The following is a 20,098-nucleotide window of genomic DNA, read 5'->3' as shown; positions in this document are numbered from 1 at the left end:
CCATACGCGCCAATATGATCCTGAGGGAGTCCAATACATCATGACCAGTCCTGATCAAATTGCAGCTCAGATACTGAGCACCAAATCCCTCTCAGTCGCCCAACCCTGGCTCAGTGCCTTCCTATTATCGTCCAGCACAGCGCAACGCAATATCCCCGCATCCGCCCTCACAAAGACGGCTATATTCCGTCTCCTCGCCTCTGATATCAGAGAATCACTCTCCAAGCACAGATCATGCGTACTCCCAGTCGATATTCACGACCCGGCGGTCCAAGAGCGACGGCTGCAAGGCTCAATCCCCGTGCAAGTGCTAGACATCGAAGACATCGGCACGAGTCTATGGAGCCAGATCGAAGCAATTGAACGCGTTGAGCGGGGCGAAGCGATCCGCGGCCGTGAGATCGTGCGCACAATCGCTGTAGGCGAGGACCCCGAGGCGTCGGAGAATAATCGTGCGAATAACAATCCTTCGAACGGTGCTGCGACTGCATCCGGGAACAGTGGGTATGGGCCGCACCGCCTGATTATTCAGGATGCGGCGGGAACTATGGCGGTGGCTGTTGAAATGCAGCGTATCGATGGCATAGCATTGGAGAAACTTGCTATTGGGGCGAAGCTCTTGCTTCGTAATCCGTCTGTCGCGAGAGGTATGGTGTTGCTTTCCCCGGGGTCTGTTACTCTGCTCGGGGGGAAGATCGAGGCTTTGGATAAACCGTGGAGGGAGGGTAGGAAGGCTAGGTTGCTGGAGAAGACCGCAGGCGCCGAAGGGGAATGAGGAAACACGAGTCATCGTGGGCTCAACCGGCTGAACAGATGGCGGAGTGTGCTTCTTCTACTTCGCAATTAATCTTAAGGTATGGACTTTGCATTTCTCTTAGTCTATTGTGGATATATTTCTTATGAATTTGATGTTGTGATGTTCATTCGCTAAAAGCTGATGTACATTTCAACTAAATACACTGTGCATCAAGTTCATTTAGCCCTAGCGCCTGTACGGCGCTTGTTGTTGTGGAGTGGCAGGGTAGTCAAATCGTCGTCCGACTACTCAGGTCCATGGCCTGTGCGGCGCTTCCATGGCAGGAGAGGTTTGTCGTCGTCCGATTCCTCTGATTTATGGCCCGTACAGCGTGTCCACATGTTCCGGGTAGGCACATTGTGGCTCAGTTCCTCCCATCCATTGCGTTTCCACGGGGCAATCATGATCGCTCGGAAGGCGTCACCGACCTTGCCGGTTTGCGAGTAGGCTTGACTGAGGTCCTCAGCCCCGAGATTACCGTAAGGAGGCACGCTGCGCAGAGCGCGTTTGATAGTCATGGCGGCTGCGTACGGGTTTCGCGATGCTGCCGACAACTCCATCCACCCGGCAGGTTGGCCCGGTGTAAGCATCACGGCAGCAGTGGCATCACCAATGCGCCTGATGCTTTCGGGAACGGCTGCATTATCATTGAGTCCCGTTGCTGAGATGGCACTCAGGAGTTTGATGATTTTAGCTCGGTCGTGGAGATCGATGTCATCACGCGAGATCATGCTGTTAAGGTCTGATTCAACTGCTTCAATGGCGTCCCGGTCCGCATCAAGGAGAGCGATGGCACCCAAAAGGGTGACTGCTCCGATGTGAGTAGGGTGGTTCATCACACAGTCAAGCAGTTGCTCCCGAGCAACAGACCGGTTTTCCTCACCACCCTTGGCCCACAGGACCTGGGCAAGAAGACAGACAACATCTGGAGCATTGTCTGCCTCTTCGAGGGCATCGCGGAACATATCGATGGCTTGGTCCATAGACTTCAGGTTGTAATATGCTAGACCAGCTGTCAGATGCGCAGACAGACGAAGCTTCTTGCAAGCTTCGGGATCGAATTTCTCTGCGTCTTCCTCCCCAGAGAGGGTAAGCGCGAGCTCGGCCTTCTCTGCTGCCTTTTCATATGAATGGCGTGCAAGGAGGACACGAGCCATATCTGCGTTTGCTTGGGAATACCTCGAAAGGGAAGCCGGGGACTCTGTCTTTTCAAACTCGTCTTCCATGCCTGCACAGACAACCTCCAGGCTAGACTCGGCATCTGCGGTCTCGCCCATTCTCTCTGCTAACAGGGCAGAAAGGTGCACAAACGGCAGGTTTGACGGATCCTGGATGCAGAGTTGGTGCAGTGCGAAGAATGGCTGAATGAGTTCGGACACGTTAGATGAAGAGGCCGCATTCAGATGATCAAAGTGGGTCAGACTGAACTGGCGTTTAGTGAGAATATCGGATGAGTTTGAGATGTCAAAGGCATGCTCGAAGTAACCCCTCGCCTCCTGTGTCTCGCGAACAATAAGTGATACGAAGCCTTGGCCGACCCAAGCCAATGAATAGTCTGGGTCGGTGGCCTGCGCTCGCAAGAACGTCTTGTATGATTGGTGGCCTTCTTCGTGCAGGAGGTATAGTGCTCCAAGGTTTGTCCAAACTTGCGCGTTGCGTTCATTCAAATGCAAACTTCGCACAAAGGCATGTTGGGAGACTTTGGGACTCATGCTTGCAGTGACAACACCCAACGCGTTCCAGAAATCGGAATTGCTCGCCTCCAATTCGATTGCTCTCTTGAAGCACCGCATGGCTGCTTTCAGGAACTTGCGAGACTTCTTACCTTTCTTGGTTGGATCCGGCTGCACAGTGCGATAGGCCAAATATTCAGCCCAACCAAGGTTGTACCAGGCAACTGCTTGAGAATGAGCATCATTCGCAGAAATATGCAGCGCACGTTTAAATGCGATTATGGATAAGTGAACGTAGAATTCAGCTGGCATCGACTCTTCGCTTTCATTGGCTGCGAGCCAATCAGTTCCGACACCATCAACATCGGTCATGACATCAAGGGCCATAGGGTCCAGATCGACTGCCAGTAAAGCCTTGCAGCTGGGAGCGGATAGCTTTCCAGCCTTAGCTTTCATGTATGAGAAGTTGGAGAAGGCATCGCCTACAGCCTTCCACAAGTTGAAAATGTCGCTTTTAATCTGCACTAGGGAGGTGGCCACCGAAATAGCTTGGTATGCGAGCTCCGCTGCATCATTGAAGAGACCTAGGCCAAGGCTCTTCGTCGAACTCTCGGTCAAGGTCTGAAGAAGCGCGAGAGTCACACCAATGTCACCAGGCCGAGATTTCAGGACATCTTCGTAGGCAGCGATAGCGTCATCGTACTGACCAAGCTCTCGCCTGACGTTTGCCAGCATATACCTTGCAAACCATACATATTCCTGGTCTTTAGCTGAAAGCTCTGGCTCCAATAGCTTTGCTTGCTCAAAGGCCTTGGTGGCGGCATTGTATCGACCAGAGTGGTGGTAGGACTCGGCAAGACCGACCCATGAGTGATAATCTGTTGGCTTGAGTCGAAGCGCTGCTTGGAAGGACACAATACTTTTGCTGTATTGCTGTTTGTTGACCTGAACCGAACCCAATGCCGCATATGGCCAGCTAAACCCTCGGCGTTTTGACCCAGGGGAAGGCCTAGCCTTGCCGGAGTCAACCACTCGCTGCGCAATTGCTTCGACAAGGTCCCATTCCTTCGAGTCAGCAAAGCCCCTAGCAAGACGCTCGGCGGCTTCAATCTCAGAGGTTGACAGTTCAAAAGCCTTGTGAAAGCATCTACGAGCTCTGATCTTATCTTTCTTGTAGTCTGCGTAGTAGAAACCAAGAATGGTATATGCTGGAGCGAAGTTCATATTCGCCTGGATGGAAGCAAAGAGGCTAGCATAAGCACGACTGCGATCTTTGCGGGCAGCTGGGGACGGATCAAGCTCCCATTGGCAGTAACCAATGCGGTAAAGAAGCTCAGATTTGAACTCTCTGTTGTCCGGTTGAGCTTCTTTTAGATCCTCAAGCGTAGCCTGAAGACTGGCTAGGCCACCTTCAAGGTCACCATGCAATGCCTCACACCAAGCAAGCTCTCCACGAATCTTGAGGTTAGAAGAATCACGTGCTAGTGATCGCCGCAGGAAGTTGACAGCTTCTGCGTAGTCCTGATCCTCTTTCAAAATCAGACCAATCCCAAGTAGGCAATTGGACGAGGTTGGGTTCCGTTCAAGGATGTCCTCAAATATTTTTTTCGCATCTGCGTGATACCGGGGGGATTGATAATAAATCATGGCATTGGCAAGTGCGTTGTTCAAGGCATCAATGGTGTTGGGGATCTTGACTCCACTGTACTTTATCAAGTTCTCGATGTACAGTAGCCCCTTACGAGCAACATTGACCACGCTCTCATACTCTTCGAAAGAGAGGTAGACATCTGCCATTATGCGGTGGGCAAGAATTGAATCGCGAGCGGAATCCAAGCCCTCGACCATAAGTACGAGAGGGTCTTGGGTAACAGTTGCATCGTCATCGTTTTCATTATCGGGTTGATTGGCTGTGATTTCCTTCCCATCCTTGCCATCCTTGCCTTTTGTTTCGTCCGTTGGCTCCTTGGGAAATGGCGATAGTTCGCTCAATAAGAATCCTTTGAGAACCTGGGAGAGCCCAGATTCTGGAAAGAACTCAATGTACTCACGCAGATGGCCAACGTCATACTGGGAGAGATCCTGAACATCTTGCCACCCCAGAAAAACTTTCCATGCGGGTTCGAACGGATGTTTTATGATTACCATGTCATGTGCTGCCTTAAAAACGGCTGCTCTCTTCGCCCCCTTCTCGGCGTCAGGCAGAACTCCGAGTTCCTCATATGCACGCTGAAACAACTTCTCCTCGTATTGACGGCGTACTGTATCGTCGTTGGTCCAATCAATCATTCCTTGGTAGAATTGGTCCAATCGGCTCTTGTTCGCTGCTTCCCTCCGAACTTCCTGGGTGACTTGTTCGATGCGAGCACCAAGACGCGTTCGGCGCTCTCCAATCTCACGATTGATAAACTCTCTTTCTTGACGCTCGGTAATCTCGATCAATCGCTGGTATGTTTGGGATGGACGGGGCAACCGCCCCTCAAGAAAATCGTACAGGGGTGAGCCCGGTATCTGAAGTTCCAATGCATGCTTGTGTTGAGAGGTCCCTTTGTTCTTCATCGACTTCGTGTATTTGTTAATTAGATCTTGGCAGCGTTCTTGCTCGTCGCTAGAAGTCATCAGCACTATGTTTTTCGTACACAGGAATTAAGAAGGAATCAATGCATACTTGTCGGCGAATATCTTTCCGAGAGCAATGACTGCCTTGTGATAACCATCATCGTTGCAGCCACCCTGTTTCTCATACAGGGAGATCAAGCCCTGCCATGCCGTTTTATCGTCGGGGTTGATACTGGTCGCAGCGGAATAAGCGTCCTCCGCTTCATTATTCTTATTCAATCGATCGCTGGCGAGACCGAGGAAGACATTCCTAGAAAAAAATAACAAACCGAGTTAGTCATGTTTCATGAAGGATCAGGGATTGTCATACGCGTGGTAATTATTCGGCTCGCTCTTGATAAGCTCCTTGGCCTTTTCAGCAGCAGTTTGGTAATCTTTCGATTCCAAAGCTGCTCGCACGGCTTTCAATGCCGCTTTGCTCGACATTATTCCCGTTGTGCAGAGACAGCGGGGAGAATCTGTCGTGGTGGAGCAAAGCGGTCGGCTAGCTCGCGATACGTCACTTCTTATCGTTATCAAAGGTGGACACAGGTGATCTTCGAGTTGGCAATGAGCTCACTGTTGGGTTGGACGTCTGGATTGACAGATAAAAGAAGGAATCACTTTGAAGATATCACAGAAGACGTGCTGAACACAACTTGAGGAGTCAAAGTATTCTGCGAGGTTTCTTGAAGTGGTCAGAATCACGTGTTCTAGTGACTTGCACGCAGGTATCGGGCAAGCTTGGCACTTGTGACCTTGGTGAAAGGTTACCAAGATTCGCTCGTTCGCATTTCAATATTGCTAGTCGAGTTGAATCGGAAAGCGTTGCCTATTTTCAGACCCACCTGCTGTGAACTTTCTATACTTCGTTTCTTCAACTTGCCCACCCTTGAACTCCCGCGTGACACTACGACCTCATTCAACTCGACCTTAGGTAGAACCAGAGCAACAATGGCCCCTCTACATCTGAGAGTTGAGGGACAGAGCTTTCGAGATCCTCACAATCGGGAGGTTACGCTAAGAGGGATAAACCTTGCGGCTGATGCGAAGTACCCAAAGACACCCGACATCCCCTCATACATTGCCGAGAAGTTCTTTGACGGGGACAATGTCTCATTTGTTGGACGTCCCTTCCCACTGAAAGATGCCGATATTCATTTCAAACGGCTTCGGAAATGGGGTTATAACACTATCAGGTACATCTTTACCTGGGAAGCCATTGAGCATGCGGGACCGGGAGTTTACGACCATGAGTGGGTTGCATACACCATAGAAGTTCTCCGGATAGCTAAGAAATACGATTTCTGGGTCTTTATGGACCCGCATCAGGATGTGGTGAGTATATATGATCACCCGGGTAATAGCTTAATAGCTTACAACTTCATGCTAACCCCTTCTTAGTGGTCTAGGTTCTCGGGAGGATCTGGGGCACCGATGTGGACGCTCTATGCAGCGGGACTAAACCCTAAAAGCTTCAGAGACACGGAAGCCGCCTTGGTACAAAACACATACGATGTCCCGGCCGAGTTCCCCAAGATGATCTGGAGCACAAATTATACTAGACTGGTTTGTCAAACCATGTTTACCTTGTTTTGGGCTGGGCGGGATTTCGCTCCTAAGGCAATCATCGATGGGATGAACATCCAAGATTATCTCCAGAACCACTTTATTGATGCATGTGCATACTTAGCACGAAGAATTCATGAAGCGGGTGATCTTGATGGCGAAGTGATCATTGGCTGGGAAAGCATGAATGAGCCTCATCGTGGCATCATTGGTTTTCAAGACATTTCAGTAATTCCGCCGGAGCAGCAACTTCAACTTGGGACTTCACCGACCGCATTCCAAGCAATGCTCACCGGCTCAGGCAAGGCTTGCGAACAGACAACATGGGCATTTGGAAATTTCGGTCCCTACAAGACTGGCACAAACCTTGTAGACCCGGCAGGCGAGATAGCCTGGTTGCCAACTGACTACGATGATAGCAAATATGGCTGGCAACGAGACCCTGGGTGGAAACTTGGAGAGTGCATCTGGGCTCAGCATGGAGTTTGGGATCCGGCCACAGACACCCTTCTACGGAAAGATTACTTCTCAAAGAACCCTCAGACGGGTGAGCCACTTGACTATGACAGATTTACCAACACATATTTCTTGGATCATTACCGAGTATACAAAAATGCCATTCGAGGAATCTGGCCGGACGCAATAATGTTCTGCCAGCCACCTGTGATGGAGGTACCGCCAGATCTTAACGGCACTGCTGATGACGACCCTAATATGGTCCATGCGGTTCATTTCTATGATGGATTAACTCTTTTGACAAAACATTGGTAAGCTCTGGTCGAGGTACTTCAATTGGATGTCGGCAGTACTGACTCCTGTAGGAACCGACTCTACAATGTGGATGTTATTGGTGTTCTCCGGGGCAAGTACCTCACCCCTGCCTTTGCGCTCAAAGTTGGCGAGACGGCCATTCGCAACTGTTTGCGTGACCAGCTCAAGTTCCTCCGCGATGAAAGCCGAATTTATATGGGCAGTCATCCGGTGGTATTTACGGAGATTGGGATTCCATATGACATGGACGACAAAAATGCGTACAAGACTGGAGACTATAGTAGCCAAACCAGCGCTATGGATGCAAATCACTTTGCACTGGAGGGCAGTACTTCCAATGGCTTTACTCTGTGGGTTTATGTCACGCAAGTAGGTGTATTTGCCCCTCAGAACATGAATGGTACTGACACGGCGTAGAACGACCACGAATGGGGTGATCACTGGAATGGTGAGGACCTGTCTATATATTCTCGCGACGATCTCGAACTGCCAGCAGGATCCACCACCTGCCCACTTGACACCCATTCCCCGGCCTACTCCGAAAGTCAGAGTAGCTCAACAGAGCCAAATATTGGACCTCGTGATCTCAAAGGTGCTTTGTCAACTCCCTCGATCTCCAGTGACCTCTCCCAGTCATCCTTACGACAGCAAGGCTATCGTGCCGCAGAGGCATATATCCGCCCGAGTCCAACATACGTGAGCGGAAAGTTGGATAGTCATGTTTTCGATCTCAGGAATTGTGCCTTTACTCTATCGCTGACGGCTGAAGGAGCAACCGCCGCGACTGGCCCGACCGAAATTTATCTTCCTGAGTTCCATTTCCCAGGGAGTAACATCGTGGTTGCAGTCAGCGGCGGCAAGTGGGACATTGACGTCCAGGACATCCAGGGTGTCAAGCTACAACGCCTGCGATGGTGGCATGCCGAAGGACAACAGGATATCAAGATTGAGGGACTTAAGCGCAAACCTGGGGAGTTTGCTAATCCTGGAGGCCAAGATGTCAGCTATCTGGAACAATGCCAGAAGGGCCAGTGTGTCATAATGTGAAATTGCTAGTTGTATCTCGAGAGTTGAAGTTCCTATTTGCCAATTTGAAATCAATTGCTTCATTATATTGAATTAATTTCTACTGCCTCTTCAGATCCAAGGGCATCAAATGGTCCTCCGACCGATCTTGATGCTCACTCAAAAGTGTATATATATGTGACAGGTCTGTCGGAGTATACAACGACCGGGTATGGGAGATAAGATAAACAATGATGAGGGGCATAGCTCTAGCTATGATGACACCAAAATCACGCAGATCAGCATATATTATTAACAAGGAAACCAAAAAATATCGTACGAGTCGTTACCTAGCTGATCCTCTTTAACATTGAAATATCTCCATTGAGTCATCTATCCAGTGCTGGAGGAAGAGCGGACTCAGCGGAGCATCAACGGGTGAGCGGTGTGCCCTTGTTGATCTTCAGGGAAAATTCTCAGCCGACAAGTCACCAATTGTCTTCTGCGAGTCATCCATTTCGCGACCCTACTTCGCCAACTACGTGCATTGCAAATATATCGATTCATAACTTCGAGTCCGGTCCTCCACCTCGAACCACCCTACACCCGGAAAGAGCGAGTGGCGCGTGTGGATGGCCATTGCGGTGTCCGACTGCTAAACTAATACCGGACGAGTCTTACCTATCTTCTCTGAGCTATGAGACGCGGCCTACTACATTAGGACGGGATTGAGACTTAACTTTTTTGTTCATCAAATTCTTCTACAACGCGTCGACAAGATGGCTGCGGAGGAGTTGTCGGAAGGCGGCATGGCCGACATAATCCGTGCCCTGCAACTCATTCACAACCCTGCATCGTCAAACGACATACGAAAGGAGGCTTCGCAGTTCGTGGAGAACCTTAAAGCGTCTGATTCCGCAGCGCGAAATGGCTTCCTTTTGGCTTCTCGTATGGAGTATGAGCCCGTTGTCCGATACTTCGGTCTGACTCTCCTCGATCACGTTCTTCGCCAATACAACTTCACCAATCCCGAAGAAGCCAAGACCTTACGCATGATGATCTTGCAACTCGCCGAGAACGTCCGCCCCGAAGACCCTGCCTATTTCCGAAATAAGATCTCCCAGCTGTGGGCCGAGGCTGCTAAGAAGACCTGGGGGCTGGATTGGATGGATATGGATGCCAACATGGTTCAGTTCTGGGGTGCATCTCTCGTTCATAAAGAGCTTATCCTCGCTGTTCTTGAGACTCTTTCCGAGGATGTCTTTTTCCGAGAAGATATTGCCTCGTCACTACGGGGAGGTGAGCTCAATCGGTCGCTTATCGAGATCTTTACCCCTGCAGGCATCGTAGAGCAAATCACTGGGGATAAAACTAACCCCACCATTCCACGTTGTGGTGAGGAGGGCTGGCTCGTTCGAATCCGCGAATTTCTTGACAATTGCGTCCAGAATGTCTCTAGCTCCAAACAGGCCCGTGATGCGGCCATAAAGGCTCTGGCCACCTTGAGATCTGCCTTGTCATGGTCCGTCTATAAAGCTGTCATTGCCTCCCAGGTTGTTCCCAGCATTTTCCGGGCTTTGCCTTGTCAAGATGAGCAGGTGGTTCTCTCTGCAATCGAAGCACTTCATGCACTTTATGGAAGGACCAACATCGGAACTGAAGACTCCCACGAGTTAGTATGTCTGATTTTTGAGTCAGAATACCTTGTTGTTCTTCAGGGGCTTTACGAATGGTCAATCGTCGGACCGGATGACGTTGATGATCCCAAATATCTTATCTCCAAAAAGCTCTCTGAGATGGTCTCATATATTGCAGGATGCCTGGAAGATGCCAAGTTCTTGGCCTCTACCATGGACCGTTTGAACCTGCCGCCATTCCTGCAATTCATGGTCAACATCATGCAACACCAGAGCCTGACGGTCTCCATACCTTGCTTGCATCTTTGGTCCAGACTGTTACAGCACTCAAAAATCAGTAACATGGACTTTGTGCAAGAACAAACTCCCCACTTCTTGAACATTTGTACCCAGAGGCTTCTTCGTTGGGAGTGTCTCCCGACTGAATCCGATGATCCCACGGTGCAGTTCTTACTCGAGGACATTGATACAGTTCCCGAGCGACATGCATTTGTTGGCAATTACCGCCGTTACTGTTCCTCGATCATCGAAATTATCACCTTCAAGCGGCCCCAAGAAGCGGTGCGTGAAATTCTGGCCCGGGTGGACACCAATCTCGACAACTTGTATAGCGGCGTTGAGCCATTCAGCAGTGAGTGTCAACAATCTAATGAGCTATGGACTTTGCGACTCATTAATTTTACAGTGGAAACTTTCACCAAATCCTCGATTCCTCTTATGCGAGCGGATGCTCAGTTCGCAGTGGTAGAGGCTGTCATCAAGGGCTACAACAAGTGGGTTTCGGCTCACGGAAAAGCACCACAACGTGATGTAAGAGGATGAAGCGCAAAATGAATCATCGGTTGCTAATTCTGACAGGAATCTAAACGAATGGAATTAGAACATGCGGTGGAAAACTGGGCTTCAAGTCTGATGCTAAGGTCTTTTGAGGTATGTCATATTTCCCAAACCCAAGGGATTTCTCAACTCATCTGTTCATATAGGATCCGGTCCTTAAACAAAGAGTCATCAAATTGGCTGTCGACATCTCTTCAAGGGCTTTGGACAATCATCCAGGATTTGCGCTCAAGGTTCTGGAACACATTCTAATGTCACGCCTACCAGATCATTCTGAATACCCATTGTATTCCGAGGCTGTCAAAGAGCTTCATGGATTGGCAAGCTCTGAACTTCGTCGGTTGGCTATGCGCTATGCAGACTATTTCTACGTACGTCATGTTCCACATCCCGATCGTCCAGTACTCTCTAACCTTGCCCACTGCAGACCTTCTATGACCTTCTCGAGCCAAAGATCAAAGAAATCACGCTGGCTAACCGTGTCGATGATAAATTGCAAATGGAATTGACTTCTATCTTGCTCATCATTATGTAACTCCTCTTCCCCTTCCTGTTGTCTATTCTATCTAAAATTGCTTCATACTGACTCAATACAGGCAACGCGCAATCAATGCGGATCCTTATCTGCGCCAAAACCGACTTGAAGCATTCCTCCAACCCATCCGAGAGTCATGGCAAGACGACCAATTTCGCCAGAGTAGCTCCACTTTTCCCGGGTTTTGCAATATGCTTGGACTGGAAAATGTCGGTCCATACATGCAATCTAAACAAGCACAGAAACTGGCAGACTGGTCCGAGGTTGCACTGGATAATGAAGGAAGGTTAGTCCAAGAAGAGATGACCAGAAAGTTCCAGGTAAGAAGTACAAATCTCATTCCCCGTGCTAGGGCCAATCTGATTCATTCTATTCTAGCTGTTGCCATTGCGTGGCACTAAGACTATGTTGGCCGTTTCCACAGATCGAGTCAAAAAATCTGCGCCAGCCTATGTGATCGCCTGCGATATGTGGCACGAATTGATCCCTCTCATTCTTCCCACTCTGCTGCAGCTTGTCAGGTAATTATTTATGCTAATGCTGATTCATGCCACCAAGCTAACTTTTAATTTTAAGACACGCCCATGCCTTCCACAATCCTGCCAATTGGAATATGGTCGAAGGCATGCAACCGGTAGTCGAACGTATCCTCACAGATCGATTTTGGCAGGCTGGTATTTCTATCGGTAGCCGCGACGAGTTCTACGCCAGAATCACAACATCAAAGTCTACACTTGAAGGGTTTGCATCATCGGTTCGAGGAAAAGTCAGAGCTGTCCGCGAAGCATGCTACTCCATGCTGTTCAGCATGAGCAGGATGCGAGAGCACTTCTATGGATTTGCCGAACTCCCAGGACCCCTATCTGAAGCATTATTTGTTGACTCACCGCATCTATCCTCCCACCAGTTCTCAGTTCTTCTCAACATCTCGCGTTGTCTGATTGACGACTGCCCTGTGCAATTCCGCAGCCAATTCTTGCCTCCCATGCTATCGGCTTTGTTCACGAATATTGATCGTAAAGTCACCACAGAATGGGAAATCATTGAACAACGCAGGAATGGAATTTCGGACGGAGATCTCACTACGGAGATGAAGTCCGAAAGTGTCCTTCGCCAGTTGACTTACTCTGCTGTGATCATGGTAGCCAGTCTATTCGATCCACAGAGAGGTGGTAAACACTCCCTGACCCGCCAGCTACGAATAGAGATAAACCACTCGATACTGACGGAACGTGACTTCTCAGACCCAGATGGGACTGAATCGGATCCTAGCGCACCCCTGCCGACACCGAACCTCTCTGATTCTATCCGCCATTTCGTCCTCTCCTCCCCCCAGATCTTTGAGCCAGTCATGCTCTTCTGTACGCATGCTCTTCGCATGCGCGATACGCGTAGCGGTAGCATTATCACCCGCGTCATTCGGTCAATTCTGCAAGACTTTGTGCCCACGAACGATACCCAGGACACCCAAACCATCGCGACCATCCGCGAGTTCATATGTACTGATGTCCTCACAGCGTGCATTTCATCCGTACATGAATCATACTTTGTCGATATGCAAAAGGACCTGGCTCAGCTAATTGCATCAATTTGGTGTCTCTATAGCTTCTGCAGCGAGACCCCTCGTGCTGTTTTCCTGACTTTGCCAGGAATTAGCGCAGCGAAAGTGATCAATACGGAAAAAGCACTTCATCTCACTACCTCACCAAGGCTGCAGCGTGGTTTAGTCTTGGATCTTCTTGAGCCCTTGCGTGGGATCAGTATTGCCGAGCAAGGGAAGATGCTGGGTTCTCGCGAGGAACGTCGTAAGGCTCGTTCAGCATTGCAGGAGAGGTACATGACCAATGAGATGGAGACTCAGCAGCAGAACCACCGTGTCGATATTAATGATGGTCCCGATCTTGGTGGTGTTGCTGATCTATTTGGATAGGCCAAACATCATCTGCTTTCTGGACTGCGAAAGGTTGGGATATGCGGTGGTGCTATTGGGCCTGTTAATCTTCATTCTAGATATGCGGTGGTGCTATTGGGCCTGTTAATCTTCATTCTACACGATGAATGGTCCCTCTCTATTCTGTACACTATTGGCGGTCCGACTCCTATTTTCGCAGTCACATTTCGCCCTGCTTTCTGTCTAGATCTGCGTTGCAGCTTTATCAACTACCCCCGTCGTTAGCAAGCAGCGGCGCTTCGCAAGACGATATTATAAAAAACACATATTATTAGACACAAATATATAACTTTCTCTACTATCGGCCTATTTGTAGTTCTAACAGGGTATGAAGATTTTGAACGAGCAAAGAAATAAGACATATTGCAAAAGACCAAACTGAAGCCATCACTAGGCAAGTAATATCTACAATGTTCTCCTCGAATTCGCTTCGAGAAGGTCACCCCAGCTTCCACCACAATGCTTCTAGCTCTCCCACAAACGATCAGAAAAGCCCAGTTCAGTCCGTATACCATGGAGGCAAGGGGTCACCCAACCAAGCATCCCAAAACACCGGCATCATACAGAGTCAAAAGGAGGTAACGGAGGTACAATATCGCTCAGAATAAGGGTGACATTGTCAGGCTGTCTATTGAGTGAGACTGGAGGGGGTATAGGCGAAGGTAGGGCGGATAAAGCTGTCAAGGCAAGCGAAATCAGTATAAACCGAGAATGACATAGCGTCCAACTGCGCTTTCATGAAACATACCGGTCGGAGTTGTAGACCTTGGAATTGGTACCAAGAAGCTCCTTCTCGCGCGCCTTGTCGGCGTAGTGCCGACGGACCTGGTCGCGGTCCTCCTCTGCCTGGAGGAGCGGAGTGAGGTGCAGACGAGACCACATCTTCTCACGGGCCAGCTCACTATCGTTAAAACACATATCAGCCATTGAATTCGCTTATTTCTTCAACTAGCAGGTTCGCATCGGGTTCCAATTGCAGTTCGTTCTCTCGGATCGATCGGAGGCAGGAAGGGAGTCTCTTGCTGGATGAAACGTACCGCTGCTCACGGACACCGTGGAAGTACTTGTAGAAACCGTAGACCATGATAACGTGCATGCCAATCATGTAGTAGGCGGGCTTGAAGCCGCGGGCAGGGAGGTTCCGCTATGAAGAGTAAGAAACGAAACCGTTAGCTTGGATGTCTGTGTGCTGGGTGCGCAGGGCCTTGGGTGCCCGGAAACTCGGTTGCATGGCTTACCTTGTACTGGACTTGAGCGTAGCCCCCCGCTGGGGGCATATCCTGAGGCATTGTGACGGTAATGAGCGGGTAAAGGGCTTAGAGGGATAGCGTGGAGTCGCTGTGACGATTGGAGAAGTTGGGTCTGGATAGTCACGTGGATTGTGCACAGTAATGAGGGCTGCGGCGCAGGTCATTGGTCGATGAGTTTCGGGGCGGGCGCTTTTTGAACTTTTGATCTACAGTCGACAGCCCACCTTTATTTTTTGCTTGCCAATTCCACTATACCACTATGGAGGAGCAAGAGCGGCCTCGAAAATTAGCCAAACTCGATCACGACGAAGATACCACCCACGAGGAGCTCAGCCCGGCCATGACTGGCGCTCATGATGTTGCCAGCAACGAGCCGGAGCCCGCGTGCGCTCAGATTGGCAACGAACCTCTCGATCTCTCGGAATTCACAGTTCACAAGGATACAAAAACTGCCAATGAACCTACAACTCAAGATGCTCAGGGGGCCCCGGCTGTAATGTCGAAAAATCAAATGAAGAAATTACGCCGTGCGGAAGCTCACCAGCAAAAGCGCGCGCTTCAAAAGTCCCAGAAGAAGGACAAGATCATACAAAAGCGAGAGCGTCGCAAAGCTATGATTGCAGAGGCACGAGAAAAAGGCGGCGAGGAAGCTGCGAACAAGCTCCTGGTCTTATGGCGGGGCAAAAAAGCCAAGCACACCAAGTCAACACTCTTACCTCTTACATTCGTCATGGATTGCGGCTACGACGATCTGATGTCTGATAGAGAGCGCATCTCATTAGCTGGTCAGCTCACGCGCTCATACTCGGACAACAGCCGCGCACTCTACAATGGGCACATGATATTCTCGTCATTCAACAAATTACTGAAGGAGCGATTTGACACCGTACTGGCATGCCACAAGAACTGGAAACGGGTTCGCTTTCTACAGGATGACTTTGTACGTGCTGGCGAGCTGGCCAAACAACAGATGACAGCCCCGCGAGGAGGTCAACTCGCCGGACCGTTCGCTGAACAAACTGATGCGAAGCCTGAGGACGGTGAAATCATATATCTCAGCAGTGATAGTGAGAATACTCTGACTGAGCTGAAGCCTTACAGCACTTATATTGTTGGAGCGCTAGTGGATAAAAACCGACACAAGGCAATTTGTTACAAGGAAGCGGTTGCAAAGGGCATCAAAACTGCCAAATTGCCTATCGGGCAGTACATTCAAATGGCCCATCGTCCGGTACTGGCCACCAACCATGTCATTGAGATTATGCTTCAGTGGTTGGAACTTCGTGACTGGGGCAAGGCGTTCATGAAGGTTATCCCTCCCCGGAAAGGTGGCGCTTTGAGGGCAGATCAGAAGCGGGGCGAGGAAGATGTCGAGAATGGTGATGAAGATGTGAACGAAGAAGATGCCGAAGCAGAACAGATGAAACAGCTAGAGGAGATTGCAGCTTTTGAGGAAGGAAGCGAGGACGAAAACGAAGAGAAAGAATAGTGTGAACTATCCAACGAACATGTTGTACATATTTTAATGCCCAAAGGGAGGCAGTCAGCGGTTGAGATATCCATGGATGAACATAAGCTTGGATCAATAGTCTGGTATCGGTTGTCGTGTACAAGGTGTGATCTACTTGAGTTCTGCTATGCCTTTTTAATGTTCCTTTTTAATGCTTCACTAACCTTTCCCAGCTCTGTAAATTCTGACTAGAAGGTAACAAAAGACAGTGAACAATGATAGAACATCCATGAACCATGAATGTAGAAAGCATATTGCCTATTCCGGACTAGGTTGCCCAGGCAGGCGGTATGCTTACCTCAGCAATTAGCCACAACAGCCACGACCCTGCAATCTATGACGGAAGCGATTTTCATTGTGATTATTGCACTTGAGAAGACTTGCTTTTGCTTCTTCCTATCCTTTTCTCATAGGCAGAAGAGGCTTTGCTACGGTGCCTGGTTCTTCCGCTCTTTCCTATCTCATTTTTCCTTCAGTTCTTCTTACCTCTTTTCCTCCTCTCAACTGCCTCACGAATTTTTGTTTGGCAGCTGCCCCTCGCAACAATGTTTATGCTCCGCAACGGTAAGCAACGCGCTTTTCCTGCCCCGCCAAACTCCTCCATATAAGGCCATTTTTCTGTTATTTAGTATTTTGACTAGTAAACTGATCTCCGCCTCTTCTTCTAATTCAATAGTGAGCAAATTTTTGTTTGGTGACGCTTCGAAAGAAACCATCATCGAAATCCCCCAAGGCGAGCTGTATCTCGTCCGCCCACAGTCGCCTAAAGGCTACTCTGAGCTTATCTTCAAGGACGCCGCTGCCACGATCCGACGTACCGGACAGGACTTCCAATACCAGCTTGTCATCCAGAGAGCCTATGAAGAGGGCGAGGAAGAACTTGCGGACGACGACGGCGAGGAAGGCGCCGGCGACGGCCTCGATAAGGACGAGAAGGTTTTCCTCCTGGACCAGACCCTCCACTTTCGCTCTGAACTCCGCGACGGAGGCGCAAAGATATTGGCCTGGGATGACCTGAGCGGCGACGCTGGTGATCTCTTTGAATTCATCTGCGACTCTTCGGTCCCAGCGGATAAAGTTGCCACTTTCGAGCTTGCCGCCCTCCAGTGTCAATACGAACGCAAGCACCGTCGCAGCGCACAGAGGGCTACCGAGGCAGAGTTACAGGAGTTCTCATACGACGAAGAGAAGCCCATTCCAACTGCGAGCCCGGTCTCTTCGCCGACCAGAAATTCCTTCACGGCAGAGGATTCAGTTGCAGCGATGACAAAAGACGTGGAATACGCTCAGTCCAAGGGCCAGATCAAGACTGCCACTCTTGAGGAGGAACCGACTACTGCCCCGCCGTCTGCAGCCCACCCCGAAGCCAAGGAGATTCTCTGCAAGGAAAAGGCCGAGCTGCATTTGTTCGACTTTTCCACTGGAAACTTTGTGCTCCAGGAGTCGGAAATTGTTGCGACTGTCTCAGAGGTTGGTACTTGGCAGTACTGGCTCCAGATTTCTGGCAAGGATAAAGAGTGGTTAGGACAAGCTGTCGTCGCCGATATCAACCCTGTCTTTAACTTCGAGTATCTTTCATTCATCTTCAACCACTACAGTGAAGATGGCTCGGCGTACTCATGGCTCCTGCGATTCAAGGACCAAGCCTCGGAAGAACGGTTCCAGGAGGGTCTGATGCAGGCGCTATGGGAACAGCTGAACGAGTTGAAGTGGACTAAAGTCAAGGAGAATGACAGAGATTATGTTCTTGATGCCTTCCAGGACCTTACCATGGAAGATTCCGAAGACAAGCCAGAGGAAGAGGTCGAGGAAGAAGAAGAAGAGGCCGAAGAGGAATACGATGGCGACCAGGACGATGCTCAGCGCAGTGAACACTATGACAGCGATGAAGAGGAAGAAGATATTGTCACGCGTGACGCAGACGGAAACATCAACTCACAACTGGCAGTTGGCTATAAGCATGATCGATCATTCGTTGTCCGTGGGTCCAAGATCGGTGTCTTCAAGCACACCGCTCACAACAACCTTGAGTTCTCCACGACTATTTCAAAGGTCGAGACCCCTAATGGCAAACTCTTCAGCCCCAAGAAGGTCATGCTTCATGCTGAGGATCAGAATATGATTCTTCAGAATGGAGATGATCCCAACTCGCTGTTCAAGATGGATCTGGAGTACGGCAAAATCATCGACGAATGGAAGGTCCATGACGATATCGCCGTGGAGACATTCGCTCCCGAGAATGTAAGTTGTCTCGCCATCTGAAATCTATCTCTGGATAAACTAACGAAACACGCAGAAATTCGCGCAAATGACCGCGGCGCAGCCATTCGTTGGTGTCTCCAAGAACGCCCTCTTCCGCATCGACCCTCGTCTCTCTGGCAACAAGCTTGTCGATTCTGATCTCAAGCAATACGCCAGCAAGAATGACTTCTCAGCTATGGCTACTACTGAGAAAGGATACCTTGCTGTCGCTTCTAACAAGGGTGACATCCGCATGTTCGATCGTCTGGGCATCAATGCTAAGACTCATATCCCGGCTCTCGGCGAGCCAATTATCGGTCTTGATGTGTCCGCAGATGGACGCTGGGTGCTGGCAACTTGCCGTACCTATCTTCTCCTCATTGATTCGCTTCAAAAGGAAGGCAAAAATGAGGGCAAGCTCGGATTCGAGCGTGCTTTCGCGAAGGATTCAAAGCCTCAACCCCGCCGTCTTGGCTTGCAGCCCGCACACGTTGCCCAGTTCCAGCACGAGACGAAACAGCCTCTTTCGTTCACCACGGCACGTTTCAACACTGGTGTCGACTCAACGGAAACTAGCATCGTCACCGCTACCGGTCCTTTCATCATTACATGGAGTATGAAGAAGGTTATTGCCAACCGCAAGGACCCGTACACCATCAAGCGGTATGGTGAGAATGTCATGGCTGATAACTTCCGGTTCGGCTCTGACAAGAATGTCATCGTTGCTCTGCCAAACGAAGTCAACATGGTCGCCAAGCGTACCTTCATGAAGCCTACGCGCGAGAGCATCGCTGGTCCTGCCACACCAAACCGTGCGCGCAGTGGATGGAGCAGTCGTCTTGGTAGGGATGAAGTTGTCAACTCGCCTTATTAGTCTGCAAATGCTTTTCCCCAGTCTCTCATCGGCCCCTCATTTTCCTATTTTTGTACCATTACCCATACCCCCTGATGTTTTGTGCTTTCCCGTCTTTCCAATACCGTGATTTCTTTGCGGGGGGTTTTCTGCTCTTCTAACGCCGCTGGAGATCTCCTGTACATGGGGTCTTCTTCACATTCAGTACTTTGTCTCCCATTGTTTGAGAGTCCTTTTCTTACGTGATATTAGTTTGGAGCTCAAGGGTGGTACTCATTAAACGAGATCTTTTCCTGCAAGGTAGCTAGCTAGTTCAGACAATTCACAAGTGAAATATCCCATTGATTACTTATCCTGGAGGGTTCTTGTCCATTGATAACCTCGTCAGTCATTATCTACCGTCTGGCGCTGCCTTCTCTTTATAGCTTCGCGACACTCATCACAAACCCAGTCCGTTAATTCAAGAAATTTGCTAAGCATACAACTCCGCTCCATCACCACCTTGGCAGTATTACATTTCCTGCACCATGCGTAAATGAACTTTCCCTTCCCACCGACTGCTTGGGAAAAATATTCAACTGCATGAATACCCAATCCATACTTCACTACTAGGCGAAGAGTGGGGTATCGACGACAGAACGGACATCCCAGCACCGCAGGGTTGATCACACAGCCTGCAGAGTTGAACTTGTACCACACTAACAGGCAGACGCTACACATTTTTTGGCGGCAGCCATCCCGTTCACAGGCTGGGTATAAGCACATATATCTATGGAAACACATCGAACATTTTGCGTTGCTTGCTTTGCTGATTGCGACTCGGTCCTGGAGGATTGAAATTAGCGCCTTAGAATTGTGGATCAGTTTTCCAT

General features: G+C 49.7%; 7 protein-coding genes across 7 annotated transcripts; 5 read left to right on the top strand and 2 right to left on the bottom strand.

The window, feature by feature from the left end:
- Positions 1–40: 40 nt before the first annotated feature.
- On the top strand, positions 41–775 carry LCP9604111_255 (OB fold domain-containing protein; the record flags this gene model as incomplete). The annotated part of the gene is made up of 1 exon (XM_039068570.1): positions 41–775. One exon carries the CDS (start codon positions 41–43, stop codon positions 773–775), a length of 735 nt encoding a protein of 244 aa, XP_038932803.1.
- Positions 776–1,041: 266 nt separating this feature from the next.
- Positions 1,042–5,514, bottom strand: LCP9604111_254 (SKI complex subunit tetratricopeptide repeat protein SKI3; the record flags this gene model as incomplete). Its single annotated transcript, XM_039068569.1, has 3 exons — positions 1,042–5,077; positions 5,138–5,338; positions 5,399–5,514. 3 exons carry the CDS (start codon positions 5,512–5,514, stop codon positions 1,042–1,044), a joined length of 4,353 nt encoding a protein of 1,450 aa, XP_038932802.1.
- A 507-nt stretch (positions 5,515–6,021) lies between these two features.
- LCP9604111_253 (sterylglucosidase 1) lies at positions 6,022–8,454 on the top strand (the record flags this gene model as incomplete). The annotated part of the gene is made up of 4 exons (XM_039068568.1): positions 6,022–6,405; positions 6,472–7,403; positions 7,458–7,776; positions 7,825–8,454. 4 exons carry the CDS (start codon positions 6,022–6,024, stop codon positions 8,452–8,454), a joined length of 2,265 nt encoding a protein of 754 aa, XP_038932801.1.
- Positions 8,455–9,191: 737 nt separating this feature from the next.
- Positions 9,192–13,351, top strand: LCP9604111_252 (karyopherin MSN5; the record flags this gene model as incomplete). Its single annotated transcript, XM_039068567.1, has 9 exons — positions 9,192–10,680; positions 10,735–10,859; positions 10,908–10,979; positions 11,033–11,257; positions 11,314–11,417; positions 11,483–11,741; positions 11,800–11,942; positions 11,998–12,593; positions 12,666–13,351. 9 exons carry the CDS (start codon positions 9,192–9,194, stop codon positions 13,349–13,351), a joined length of 3,699 nt encoding a protein of 1,232 aa, XP_038932800.1.
- A 649-nt stretch (positions 13,352–14,000) lies between these two features.
- LCP9604111_251 (putative NADH-ubiquinone oxidoreductase subunit GRIM-19) lies at positions 14,001–14,661 on the bottom strand (the record flags this gene model as incomplete). The annotated part of the gene is made up of 4 exons (XM_039068566.1): positions 14,001–14,049; positions 14,121–14,273; positions 14,410–14,516; positions 14,611–14,661. 4 exons carry the CDS (start codon positions 14,659–14,661, stop codon positions 14,001–14,003), a joined length of 360 nt encoding a protein of 119 aa, XP_038932799.1.
- Positions 14,662–14,881: 220 nt separating this feature from the next.
- trm10 (tRNA (guanine(9)-N(1))-methyltransferase) lies at positions 14,882–16,111 on the top strand (the record flags this gene model as incomplete). Its single annotated transcript, XM_039068565.1, has 1 exon — positions 14,882–16,111. One exon carries the CDS (start codon positions 14,882–14,884, stop codon positions 16,109–16,111), a length of 1,230 nt encoding a protein of 409 aa, XP_038932798.1.
- A 566-nt stretch (positions 16,112–16,677) lies between these two features.
- On the top strand, positions 16,678–19,247 carry LCP9604111_249 (uncharacterized protein; the record flags this gene model as incomplete). Its single annotated transcript, XM_039068564.1, has 3 exons — positions 16,678–16,696; positions 16,809–18,373; positions 18,429–19,247. 3 exons carry the CDS (start codon positions 16,678–16,680, stop codon positions 19,245–19,247), a joined length of 2,403 nt encoding a protein of 800 aa, XP_038932797.1.
- Between the last annotated feature and the right edge of the window lie 851 nt (positions 19,248–20,098).

Source organism: Penicillium roqueforti, assembly GCF_015533775.1.
Source record: "Penicillium roqueforti strain LCP96 04111 chromosome Unknown scaffold_01, whole genome shotgun sequence".
In the NCBI taxonomy this organism is placed as follows: domain Eukaryota; kingdom Fungi; phylum Ascomycota; class Eurotiomycetes; order Eurotiales; family Aspergillaceae; genus Penicillium; species Penicillium roqueforti.
This window is presented reverse-complemented; position numbering and strand designations above follow the sequence as displayed.